The following is a 13,195-nucleotide window of genomic DNA, read 5'->3' as shown; positions in this document are numbered from 1 at the left end:
CCACGACACGCAGCTTAGCCCTTCCTGTTTACAAGGATAATATGGTTTCACCTGAAAGCGTTTCGGTTAATATGTAATAAGCCAGAGGTATTTGCAAGAATAACACATACAATATCGGGATGCTCTGGCCAAGGGGTGCCATGGACACTGAGTTCATCAAAATCTTTCGGGGGATTCTCCAAGATGGTATCCATCAAGTACTTTGTACAATGTAGTGTATGCGTGTAGTTCCAAGGCGCATCATAACCGTTGATGAGCCATAAATGAGTCTGTCTTAGCGTATACATGCAATGAAACGTGTGTTCTTTCCTCGTTACCCAGCCAGCAGTAAGAACTTCGCTTGTTGGAGGAATTTCATGCTTTCCACCTTTGTCGTAATATCTATGCCATGGGCCTCGGCCATGGAATTCCTTGAGTAATGCCTGATTTTCCGAGTCCATATAGGCTTCTTTTGGGTACCATTTAAAAGACATGGTGTCGAACTCGCATCCTCTGTCTCGCGCGATCTGTGGGAGTGCACCATTAGGTGCACAAACATATCCGGATGTGTCCGGTTTACGGCATGGTTCGCACGATGGAAAGAAAGCCAAGCCTGAGAGGACGACAAAGATAAGGCTGAGGGGAACAACGAGATGCCATGTCTTCCACGCCATGTCAAAACGCTGCGGTGGCATGGTTAGGAGTCTTTTCAATACGTCAGCTCCAGACTCTTCGTCGATTGATGATGATGGTATAAAGGGCTCTTCTTCAAATGACTCTCCTTCTGTTTCGTCTTTGAGAAGGTAGCAGTCCTTATTAGATGTAGGCGACATCATCTTGGCAATAATGAAGATTTCCTAGGATTATTAGAACCAGTAGTAGTCAAAAAAACATACGAGACAAAAATGCTGACTTATTTGGGATAAGTCAGCTTGCACATCCTATGCAGTGAGGCAGTACCTTGGCCCTAGTAGTTCGAAGAATTGAGGCGAAGATACCACAAAGGCTTAGATGACCATCTTGTATGTAATCCAGGGAAGGCATTGTGGTCATGGCATAATTCTAGCTGCACAGGGTCTTGGTAGGACATTGGCTCATCCCAGAAACTTGAGGTGCGGACCGAAAAGATTGGTATCTGGCGCACGGGCAAATATCTCGACCCGGCTCGGTCCGAAGTCATTCAACATTTCGGACATGCAAGTAGTGTAGGAACGGTTACCGCTGAATGGCACAGAAATCCCTTGTCGGCAAATCAAACAAATCATGTACATTCTTTCTACTAGTTTGAATGGCCTTTGCAGCTTACTCCTAAGACCTGAATGAAACATAGGTGATGATAACATCAGATGCTTGAAAATCCCACCGTGCGGGGAGGCTGCCCAAGTTCAAACGAAAATGTGTCCACTAACATTAAGTCAGATATTATAGACATAAAAAAAAGTGTGAGACATTTTACTCTACATACGTATTATCTGGCAGCATTCAAATATCACAACCCTTAGTTAACAGCAGCACAAATTTCAAACGTCATCCTACCCAGACAAGAGTATACATTTTTGAAATCCAGTCTGTATACCAAAGGTGGTTTCATAAATTTGCTAAACTCAGCCATATGAATATGATAGAATAGATACCTCAATTGATCCCAGTTTAACATGAAAATCGATCTTCCGCATTCGTCTACTCTAGTTGACGCGCTATGGACTCAAGACCGACTTCATGTCGCCTACTGTACGATGTTGGCCACATACCACCATCTCCAAAATGCCAGAATATGCTTCGGCTAATGTGTTTATCGTCTGTTTCGAATAAATCGATTCGTAGAATGTTAAGGAAGCCTCAATTCGAAGGGACTTTTCATTGAAGGCAAGAACCAAAAATTGCTGCAAACACCCATTAGTTTCAAGGAACACGACATAACTAAGCTCTTTAGTGCTTACTTCATGGGGATCCTGTTTCCATATAGAGCGGAAGTTGACGTTTGCATCAACGCCAGAATACTTGACCTTTCGATAATTGACAAGAGTATTAAAAAGTCCAGTTTTTTCGTATCCAAGTTGACGTTCTACTTCAGTCAAATCGAATATTTTGTGCTGCAAGCTGCGAATACAGTCATTCTGGAAGTCGCGTAAGGCTTCGATGAGACTCGAGGAGTCGTTCAACACAGCTCTTGCTATCATTAGTGACAGCATAGGTCCAACGATTTCTTCAGCTTGTGGCAAATCGATATCTCGATCAGACGCCAGGTGGCCGAAACAAACAGTCGAATGACCTGTGTAAACATGCAAAACCATAGCCCAAGTAAATTGAAGCAAACTTGACAAAGTCACTTCGGTGCCCCGTGAAAATTCTCGCAGTTCGTCTGTGATGCTTAAAGAGAAATTGATGGAGTCCATCGAGTGAGGGTCGGCCGTGCTGCTGACAAGAGACTCCGAGGACACCATGCACGGGCTGGTATTCTTCATTGTCTCTACCCAAAACTTGTTATTTGCGTGTATAGCTTTGGTGCGACAGTGATTCTCAATGTAATAGCCGAAACTAGTTGTGATGCCTGGTGTCGGGACCTGGTCACCGTAAAACCTGGAAAAATCGCTAAAGACGTGGGCTAAGCTGACATGGTCTATTAGAACATGGCTCATAACAAAATGAACGTAAATGACACGATCCAATGTTACGAATATTCGAACAGACAACGGTGGGGCTTCGCTTTTGAATAACGCTGAACGCGTTTTATTGAGATGTGACTTGCTTTGCCGGAGGGCATCATGCTCTGACATGGCCGATAAAGTCGCAATATCTGCCCTATGCCTCTTCAGCACTTTCTGAAAAACTTTCTTGGTCTTTGGATCTAGTACTAGGGCGGTTCGAAGAATACTGTGGCAATCGACTGTTTGCTGCCAGGCACGGAAAAGCTTGTTGAGATTCACTGAAGCGTCTTGACCGATATTTTCCAAGCACACCAGGCTATTAAACAAGTAAGGTTTCTGGGCCTTGTTCTGAAATGCATTGTACATTCTCTCTTGAAATGGAGAACATGGAAAAACTGATTCCACATTGCTGTCGGTCTCTGTGACCTTTTTAGCGAATGATGAGAGGTGGAATTCGTCGTCAGGCGACCGTGGAGGTGTTGGTATTAGGGATTCAATCGGTGTGGATGGCGTAGCAATTGACGTAGTGGGTGGTAAAGAAGCTCGCGCAGCTACTACTGCCAGTTGCTTGATCGTTTGATTCAAGAGAACTTCTTGCGTTGTAACTTGGAGACCTGATGCCCGGCAAAGTCGCATCACTTGCATCGCTGCCAATGGTGAAGTTATTAGCTTTCTGGTACGTTGCGTTTCTTAGTTTGAAACAGGATACATACCATATATAGAGTCACCTCCAAGTCGGAAGAATGACTGATCCAGGGCGATATGGTCTATTTGCATTAGTGTCGATCTTTTCATATGTGCCATAATCTTCAAGCTTACCCGGCTCAATCCCCAGCACTTCGCTCCAAATCTTTCGAATCTTTTCTTCTGTCTTTGAGCCAAGGGCTTGCTGAGAACTTCTGTATTGGCCCAGTTCCAAAACAGACTGTAGTGTCTTCTTGTCCAACCCTTCAACCCAACTGACCACGCGTCGGTAGTCTAACTTGAGTGACAGCTGAACTGGCAGACTTTGTACAATGAGCCATGTTTCTGGTATCATATAACTAGGTAAGTCTCTCTCCATTGCAGCTGTAATATTACTCAAGATCTGATTCACTTTTTCACAGTTGTCACTACCTAGGGCTTCCCTGTCAACTGTTTTAAGCGCTTGAACTCCGTAATTTCCGGTATCGATTCCCGCTGAAAGAGCTGTCAAACTTGCAACGGCGACCAGGCGCCCCTTAAGAAGTCCGGCTTTGGGAACCAATATGGCGTTATGTTGTATCTCGCGGGATACCTTATTAAGGTGATGCTGTATCTCATCCAGCTCAACTCTCTGACCACGAACCTTGACTTGGGAATCATCCTTCCGCCGCTGGATGAGCAGACTTCCGTCTTCGGCATATCTGACAAGGTCCCCCGTCTTATATAGCTTGCGTTTTGGCGAACTGCCAAATATTGACTCTCGCTCAACGGCCCATAAGGGAGGGTCAATGAAAGCGGCTTTTGTCTTGGCATCATCAAAGAGATAGCCCTTGCCGACGATAGGACCATCCAGAAGTAGCTCGCCAATAGCTCCAATGGGCATTAGAATATCATGATTATCCGGATGGACAACCCAACCTCGACATCCGACAGGAAAGCCAATGTTTGTTGCGTCGGTGTCAACACTGAACTGAAGACCAACTGTACTAGTAACAGAGCATTCAGTCGGCCCGTAACTTGGCCTCATGTGTATCTTATCTGCCCATCGTTTGATAAGGTCCTGATCCATAGGCTCTGCATGGACAGTAATGAATTTAACAGGCTTCAGATCTTGTGGGTCCAGCGTCCGGAGAAACGAAGGGGTGAATGCCGCCCAATTAACCTTCTTGCGTTTTACAAACCCAGGAATATCGGTCATGCGCTCCTTATCGGAGGGAATGCAGATACACCCGCCCGCAACTAGCACTGTGAAAATTTCTTCAAGTGAGGCATCAAAGCAGTAGTTTGTGAACTGAAGGACCCTAGAATTGGGCTTTATCTGAAGCCAAGACTTATTTGCCACCACCGCAGAGCAGAAAGACTCGTGCTGGATGACCACACCCTTGGGTGTGCCCGTTGTCCCAGAGGTGAAGATGATGTAAAGAGTGTTGGACGGTTCTGCCGAGGCCGAGACAACATCCTTCACACCGGGGGTCGGCAAGCCCATGACGGAAGGCTTGTTGATGATGAGAATTGTGTCAACAAAAGATATGAAGTTGTCATACTGCTCAAGGGATGCGAGACCAATGCGTGCCTTGGTGTGTTTAATCACGAACTCTGTTCTCTTGGGAGCTCCTTTCGGATCAATGTGAACAAATGCAGCACCGGACTTGGCAACGGCAAGCATGGCGACAACCGCCCAAAGTGACTTTTCGAAGCAGAGAACGACAACCTCATCCGGCTTAGCTCCAATAGCCTGAAGTTGCGCTGCGAGTTTTGTAGAAAGCAGGTCCAACTGTGCATACGTTAAATCACCATCCCATGATGATATTGCAGGCTTCGAAGGTTGGTATAGCGTTGTGTCCGATATCATTTCATGAATACAACGTTTGCTGGCTTCCATATCTTCGGAGTTCCATTCTTGTATTTGCTCTCTGTCCAAGCGCGTGGCGAGATTGAGCTCCTTAATTATGCCATTCGGGTTACCAACCAAGCAATCAATGGTGTTGAGGTAAACTGCGAGTAGACGTTGAGCTTGAGCCTCAGACATAAAGTCTTTTGGGTATTCTATGGTAACATCAAGGCGGTCCTTGTCTTCATTTATACAAACGGCAAGATCATACTTTTTTCGACAATCGTCAGTAAACTTGGAAAGAAAGTCTGCAATAAGAAAGCACTCACCTCGCTGGTATCATGAGCGTTTAAAAGATCGTATTTGACGCCGGACGAAAAAGAAGCGGTGCTAGTCTTCTGGAAGTTGAGTAGGGTATTAAATATTGAATCTGCACTGCGCTTGATGGTATGTTGAATACGAGCAAGAGATATTGCTTGGTATGACATGTGTGCAATGTTGTCTTCGTGCAATGCATTAATGAGTTCGAGAATTCGTTTTGTTACTGGCAGTTGAGCTCTGATTGGGACAACAGTAGCCATTGGCCCAATGATTTCTTGAGCTCCAGGGATTGGTGCGTCCCTACCGTGGCACAGGAGCCCAAAGACAACATCGTCAGTATTGAGATAGACAGCCAGAACAATACTCCAAGCCGCCTGAAAGATAATCGGCAAAGTGACATCCAGTTTTCTACAGCCAGTCTCCAGCGTCATTTTGTCGGAGACAGTTAACGTTGTGCGAGAGAACTCAACCTTTTGACCTGGTGGAGTCCGTGTTTGAGAAAGCTTTGGAAACTGACAATTTGTGACTCCGCTTAAATATTGAGTCCAATAGTCAGTTATCTTCCCCAGGTCCTGTTCCAAAATAAATCTTATATAGTTGGAATATGGACAGATTTCTGATTTTTTCCGACCCTCGTACTCATTCAGAAAGTCGCGAATAAGAAGCCTTGATGTTGTGCCATCTGTTATGATGTGGTTCTTATCCAGAAAGCAGTAGGCCGAGCCATCCTTTGCTGAGAATATGCTGAGTTTGTGCAGAATCTTGCCGCCAAGTGGTGAAAGACCTGGGTTGTTGGATCGGTTTTCCCAAAGTCGTGAGAGGTCTTGCGCATCTTCAAGTCGTATAATCTCAATATCTGGTGTGGCCGTTTTCAACACGACTTGTAAAAACATTCCTTCATCATCTTCCAGGAACAATGTACGCAGGATCTGATGGGACATTACGACCTGTTTCCATGCGGCGTAAAGCCTTTCAGGCTGTAGCAATTCTTGGCTATGTAGCCTGAAAAGAAAATGTTGGCTGTACACATTGTTCGGCTTTCTCAGCTGTGACAACATCAGGCTATCTTGGATAGGCGAACACGGATACACGGCTTCGATTTCGTCTGCTTGGACACTAAGCCTAGACCTAGCCAATTTCAGAACGGACGGGAGTCTCTTTGGTTGAATGCCAAAGGAAAGTGGCATGTTCTCGGCCGGTGGCTCTGGAGGATTTTGAGATGCCAGTCGGCTAATAATCTGCCGGAAGCTTTTCTCAAGGCGACAAGCCCAGCTCATGAGTTCATCTTGATGGCTCATTTGGGAGTTCCATTCGATTTCAACTGATAGTTCATCATCCTTCATGACAGCAAGGATGGAAATGAGAGCGTATCTTGCTGAGTTGGCACGTTGCTGACGTCTCAACTCTGAAAGCCGCGATTGTAAGTTGTCATCACACCTTTTAAACAGTGAACCTTGTCTTTCGAATTGCTGGAAAGCGCCTAGATAGTTGAGCGTGATCTCCATCGGCCAGTGGCGAGCTTTGAAGTATTCTTTACTACCACCGCTGCTGAGAAATCCTGACATGAAGTACGGAAGTCCACTCAGAGGTGTGTTGAATCGCAGTTCGCGTACGGTGCTTAGAGTGTCCAGAATATTATCATGGTGTTTTACAAAAACTGGTGAGAACGTGGTGAACCAACCCACAGTTTCCCATGGATTCATGTCGGACGATAACAACTCTCTTCCGTGCCCTTCGATGAAAACAGCAGGCGAACGGTCAAAAACATCATGGAAGGATTCCCCGATTGAGGTAATCATGATATCCAGAGGTGCAAAGTTGTCGGTATCGCGTACTGAAGACAGTGCTCTTCCAAAATTTGGACGAAAAGCAAGTTTATGAAGGACGGAGTCTTTAAAGCGATTGTCCTTGCCATTCATGTTCCAATATCCAAGGTCAGTAGCGGGCACTTGATCAGGTACGGGAAGGACGTCCTCGATTTTGAGGTTTCTTGCATGTTGTCTTTGTGCAGAACACCATGTTTGGAAACTCGTCATCTCAGCCTCCACTTGACCACCAAATAGGAGGAAATTCTCAAGTTCGCGGAATAGAGTTCGCCAAGAAACTGTATCGACCACAAGATGATGGATGGTGATAGAAAGCAACGTCTGACGACGTGTCTTGAACACGTCAATCCCAACTAGAGGCCCATTTGTAAGGTCTAAAGACCTTTTACCGTCGGCAATACACTCTATGACGTAGTCAAGTTGATCGCGGCTGTGAAATCTTATTCTGTAGCTTTGATTGGCTTCTGACTTGGATATTCTCTGCATCCACTCGCCATTGTGACGTTCAAATCGTGCTCGTAACATAGGGTGAGCAGCTGAAATAGAGTTTAGACCATTTAGGAGCGCTTCCTGGTCTATGTCTTTGGTAAGTTGAACTACCATCGTTTGCTGATCTAGAGCGTCTCCGTTCGGCGAAGCTTGGAAGTGCATTTGCTGAATTGGCGACAGAGGGAATGGATCTTCTGTTAATGTGCTGGCTTCAAAAGTCGGTTTAAAGGGGGTTTTAATCGTAGGAGCGGATAATTTGGCCAGTCGTTCAATGGATCTGCAACGAAGAATATCCGCAGCTAATATGTTCAGCCCCTTTTGTCTCGCAATGCTGCTTACTGCCATGGCCGATATCGAATCACCACCTGGTTTCTCGTTAGCCATTGACTTGGATTACTGTTAATGCAACGCTTACCTAGGTAATAAAAAGAACTATTCCAGTTTATCTGGTCTTTAGGAACGTTTAGAACCTCGCTCCAGATGCTCTGCAACAGCAGTTCTGTTTCATTCCCTGGTCGGTCCACACTTTTCTCCTCCATGCGAGATAACAAATTGGCATACTGGCTTTCCGTCATGGTTTCGAGATAATTAGTTACCTCCTTCCGCTCAAGCTTGCTTGACGAATTCCTAGCGATCGACTTTGCGATGATCCAAATTTCGGGCGTCATATAATGCGGAACTCTGTCCAGGAGAAAATCTCTCATGCAGCCGATTTGCTTAAGCCAAGTGCTTTCCAGAAACTCCACTGGTGCAGACAGAGTTGAAACTGCAGCCTCTGAGTGCGAGCTGGAAGAAGCAAGTGTGACCAATGCGACCAATCTCCCTCCGCAGGGTCCCGACTTGGGGACAAGAACAAGGCAATTCCGTACTCCAGGTTCTAGTATCAACTGCCGTTCAATCTCACCCAACTCAAGTCTCTGACCACGGAGTTTAGTCTGGCTATCTGCTCGCCCCACGAAATGAATATCACCCTTGGAGTCATACTTGACAAGATCACCACTTCTGTAAAACCGCTTCTGAGGGGCCCATTTGAGGCCAGTAACGAAACACTCCGCTGTTTGTTTCGGATCATTCAGGTACCCTCGGGCAACGATCGGTCCTTCGATAAGTAGCTCACCCACAGCACCGATAGCCTGGAGTAAGTTTGGTTCTTCGGGCCGAACTACCCATGACCTGCAGCCGGGAATTGATTTGCCGATGTTGGTCGGATCACTTTCAGGTGTAATCTTCGGACTGATAGTGCTAGTTACGCAGCACTCAGATGGTCCGTAAACTTGCACCAACTCAGTTTGACCAGGTCTTGACCAGTTCCGAATGTTCTTTCCTGACATTGCCTCGCCACCGAGAACCATCGTCTTCATGGTTGGCATTATAGAAGGGCTTAGCATCTCGGCAAACGACGGTGTAAGATGAGCCCAGTTGGCTTGTGACTTGGTGGCAAACGCGGTTAAATCTGGCAAACTCAGGCGCATCTCTTCAGAGGGGACGCAAAGGCAAGCCCCAATTGCGAGAGTTGTGAGATGGTCTTCCATGCTGGTGTCGAATCCGTATGAGGCAAACTGGAGAACTCTCGAGGAACTGCTGAGGTGAAGACCATGGTTGTGGGCCTCAAAAGCGTACGCATATGAGCCATGCTCTATAATTACGCCCTTAGGTACTCCAGTAGATCCAGAGGTAAAAATGACGTATATAGGATCGTCATTGACCACAGATGGTACAGGCCGCGAATTTGGTGTAGAGGCTATGGTCGAAAGCTGTTCTTCGTTCAGTTCCAAAATGTTTCGAGCCGAAGAATCCAGTTTCGACGCTTGCTGCGATGAACATATGACCAAGCCATAATCCTCTGAAATACCAACTTGTTTCAAGATCTCCCGGTTTCTCCTGGGTGGATTTGAAATATCCAGTGGGACAAAGGCGTTTCCACTTTTCATAACAGCTAAAAGAGCAACTGAAAACCATTTTGACTTTTCAAAATAGAGCGGAACATAGGCTCCAGGGCCGATACCGAGGTTGATTATGAAACCGGCTACGCAGCTTGCAGCTTCATCGAGTTCCTTGTAGCTCATATCACCGTCCCAGGCGCAAATGGCGGGAGCGTCGGGATGAATACGAGCATTGTTTTCAATGAGTTGGTGAATGTGGGTGGGAGGGGTATTAGGGACAAGAGCGTTGTTATTCCAATCTGTAATCTGATGCATATCATGCGGGCTGATTAGAGTCAAAGGTTGGATTGAAGTTTTGAGGTTTTTCGCTTCTATCATTCTTTTAAGCATAGTCGAAAAAGTGCAGGAAACATTCTGAGCCATGTTTGATGACAGAGCCGCTGTCGAATAAGCCAATCGTACACGGATATCTGAGTCGGAATAGACAATCTTTATGACAATGTCGAAGTCTGACGCATTGTGAGATGCAACAAGCTTTACCGTATTTTCATTGTCATTGATGTCGGGAGAATAATATGAAGTCATAATCGTGTTGAATAGCTTATTTTCATGGCTTCCTAGAATTCTTTGAACTTTTCCAATCGAAAAGCATTGGTGTGGGAGCGAGTTGACAAAGTCCTGGCGAATTCCCTCGAGAAGATCACCGATCGACTTCTCTTCGATGCTGTTCACTCGACAAACTAGGAGGTTCATCATCGGACCGACAATCTCCGAAGCTCCGACAATGGGCAGACTACGTCCCGACGACAGATAACCAAAGCAAACATCGCGGTCTCTTGTGTATGTGTGCAGAACCAGAGCCCAGACGGCTTGCAACACATTCGAAATAGTGACGTTATAGTCGCGGCAAAATGTTCGAAGTTCTTGCATGGAGGTGTCTAGCGATATCTCCAAAACTTCGGCGGATCCTCTCTCGCCCTTCTGGTTATCGTTCATAGTTGGGAAGTAACACGGCTCTGCTTCTTCGAGAAAGTCGATCCAATAGTTCAGTGCCTCGTCTTCATCGACCTGGTTTTGGAGATAATCGATATACTTCCCGTAGCCCGCTGCTGGGCCTATCACCGGGAGGCCCCTCAAACCCTGGACGAGTTCGTGGATGATGATCATAAGAGAGCTGCCGTCCACGGTAAGATGGTTGAGATCGAGTTGAAGGAAAACTTGGCTGGTTTTCTGCTTGTCAGGCCCGCAGTAAATGGTAACATGATGTTGATCCTCCTGGTCATTGGAAATGTCTTTTGCGAACTGCTGATGTACTTCTTCAACATGATGATATTGCCTCACTGTTATCCGCCCAGGCTTTTCCTTGAGAACGACTGCGTCGAGCAGCCTTTCCGAAGCTGGGTCCGATGTTTCAACGTATATAGTCCTGAGAGTTTGATGTCTGCGAATAATATCGCCCCAGGTGGCTTTGAAATGCTCCAAATCAAACCCAGATGCCGCTACGAATAGGCCGCGAGTTCGGTATAGGCGTTTTGAGCTCATTTTCTGTCCGATATACATGCTCTCCTGCATTGGGCTCAATGGGTATATATCCTCGACATCATCCTGACTCAATGCATGCTTGTCCCTTAGCTCCTGCAGTATCTTGCTGAAATTGTATGTATCTGGCATGAGGGGATATGTTTTATGCCGAAGACTACCACGTTGTTTTAGTGTGGAAGAATCATGATGACCTTGGATTGAGATCGCTGAGAGGTGTGCTATTTCAGCCATAGACTTGTGGAGAAGATCTTGGAAGCGAACAGCGAGACCTTGTTCAGTGCATTTCTGGAAGAAATTTACTGCTTTGAAAGAATCCCCTAGTCATGATATCAGGATTTCCCCCTTCAAAAGATCACGCGAAAAAAACTCACCTCCTAAACTAACAAAGGAAGAAACACTCTCTATATTCCCCACCGGAATACATAGGATCTCAGAGCATATGGCTGTCAGCCTTTGTGAGATTTCATGCTCGTGCAAGACTCGAGCTTCTCCGTTCATTGTAAATCACTCTTTTCTGTCGGTGGATGCTATCAATGTCTTCTCATGAGTACACGGATGATTGATAATGGCCATACCGTTGGATGTCGGAAAGTGTTGGGGATTCAATGAAAGAAAAACCGTTTCATACAGTTGGAGAACGGGCCAAACAGAAACCACTGCATATGGTAGCAGCGATTGTGGCAACCCATACAGGGCTGTCCCTTGAGGGCATTAGTTTCTAATCGCCAGCTTTCTTTTCTTTTTTCCTTTTTTTTTTCCTGGCTGGGGGCATTCTTCTCTCAATTGTTGACCAAACGGTATGCTGCCCGCACAGGCAAGCCTGTTACCCAGTGCTTCAAATGGACCACACACATTTCGAGGTCACATTGTGAGGGGCATGTCTCGGACCGAAGTTTAACTTTAATGCTCACCACAATTCACATTCTACGAAACTTTTCAATGGAGGTAAGCGGCGGAATATCAGATATATTGGCGAGTAACGGGAGGGAATAGGTTATATATCAGACGGCCTGGCTGAGGCACGTTGGCGACTATGACACGCACACTGCACGGATCTGGATATGCAACCGTCAAGAGAGCATCCTAAGTTTGGGATGGTTCTCATGATTCTAGAACATCAATTCATCTTCAATGCGGCGCTCGAAATTGAAGTACTCCACTACGTAGTGCATTCAATCTTACGAAGGATGATTCATGATAAAATTATGGCAAGCTCTGTGGTCCATGTCTGTTCGCTTGAACTCTCTGCTATGACTGGCCCATCTTTTATGAACCCAATGCTTACGATTTCTTGATAGTTCGCGGAAAATGTATCCGATTGGGTTCTGAAATGTTAAACCGTATTGATCTAGAGACCGAGCTGGCAAAGTGCCATGCGGGTGAACTAGAGGTGCATCGGCAACTTGGTTGTCTTAAAAAGGTAACGCGAAGCGACTTTCAATCTGATCATGTTCCTCGGGTTTGTTCTTTTCACACTCTTTTTGATGAAAACGCGAAATGATCTCATGTGGCAATATCTCGACTACCTTGGTGAAAGCCGGGCGACCAAGAGGCTGAAGCGAGGAAGCATCTGCATGGCACCAACAGTTCGATAATGTTTCGCAACGCTGTTTCGGGCAACCTTCGTCCCAAAAGCCTAGCCATTAAACATTTGCAGTGACGGCTGCCCAGCACGCGACACCAGTCGCCGGAGTGGTGTCTGACAGTGTTGGGATGCCGGAACCAAAATGGCTCGGCTTTTTGGGTTGTGCTTGCGTCCAAAAAGGAATCAAACACCCGGTCATCCACGGATCTTCGGGAAAACATACATCGTCTTGCTCAGCTACCGATTTGCCCTGTCACAGTAAGTTGTAATTGTGAAATATTGGTCTGATGTTTATGACCTTGCGCTCCTTCGAATGAGGAGCTGATATCACTACCCCGCTAGCCTCTCGACATTCGTGCATACCGAAGCTGAAAATGGATTGAACTGTAAAAATTCTGTTCAACTAC

At 46.1% G+C, this 13,195-nt stretch overlaps 2 protein-coding genes across 2 annotated transcripts; both read right to left on the bottom strand.

Moving 5' to 3' along the window:
- Window positions 1–47: 47 nt before the first annotated feature.
- On the bottom strand, window positions 48–812 carry CTRU02_211711 (uncharacterized protein; the record flags this gene model as incomplete). Its single annotated transcript, XM_036733922.1, has 1 exon — window positions 48–812. The coding sequence occupies one exon, from the start codon at window positions 810–812 to the stop codon at window positions 48–50; it is 765 nt and encodes a 254-aa protein (XP_036574362.1).
- Window positions 813–1,676: 864 nt separating this feature from the next.
- On the bottom strand, window positions 1,677–11,701 carry CTRU02_211710 (nonribosomal peptide; the record flags this gene model as incomplete). The annotated part of the gene is made up of 8 exons (XM_070205697.1): window positions 1,677–1,862; window positions 1,920–3,142; window positions 3,179–3,274; window positions 3,341–3,394; window positions 3,447–5,412; window positions 5,472–8,143; window positions 8,194–11,520; window positions 11,575–11,701. 8 exons carry the CDS (start codon window positions 11,699–11,701, stop codon window positions 1,677–1,679), a joined length of 9,651 nt encoding a protein of 3,216 aa, XP_070060510.1.
- Window positions 11,702–13,195: the final 1,494 nt, after the last annotated feature.

This window comes from Colletotrichum truncatum (assembly GCF_014235925.2).
Source record: "Colletotrichum truncatum strain CMES1059 chromosome Unknown Contig_0008, whole genome shotgun sequence".
Classification (NCBI taxonomy): domain Eukaryota; kingdom Fungi; phylum Ascomycota; class Sordariomycetes; order Glomerellales; family Glomerellaceae; genus Colletotrichum; species Colletotrichum truncatum.
Note: the sequence above shows the minus strand (reverse complement) of the source record. Positions and strands in the feature narration are given on the sequence as shown.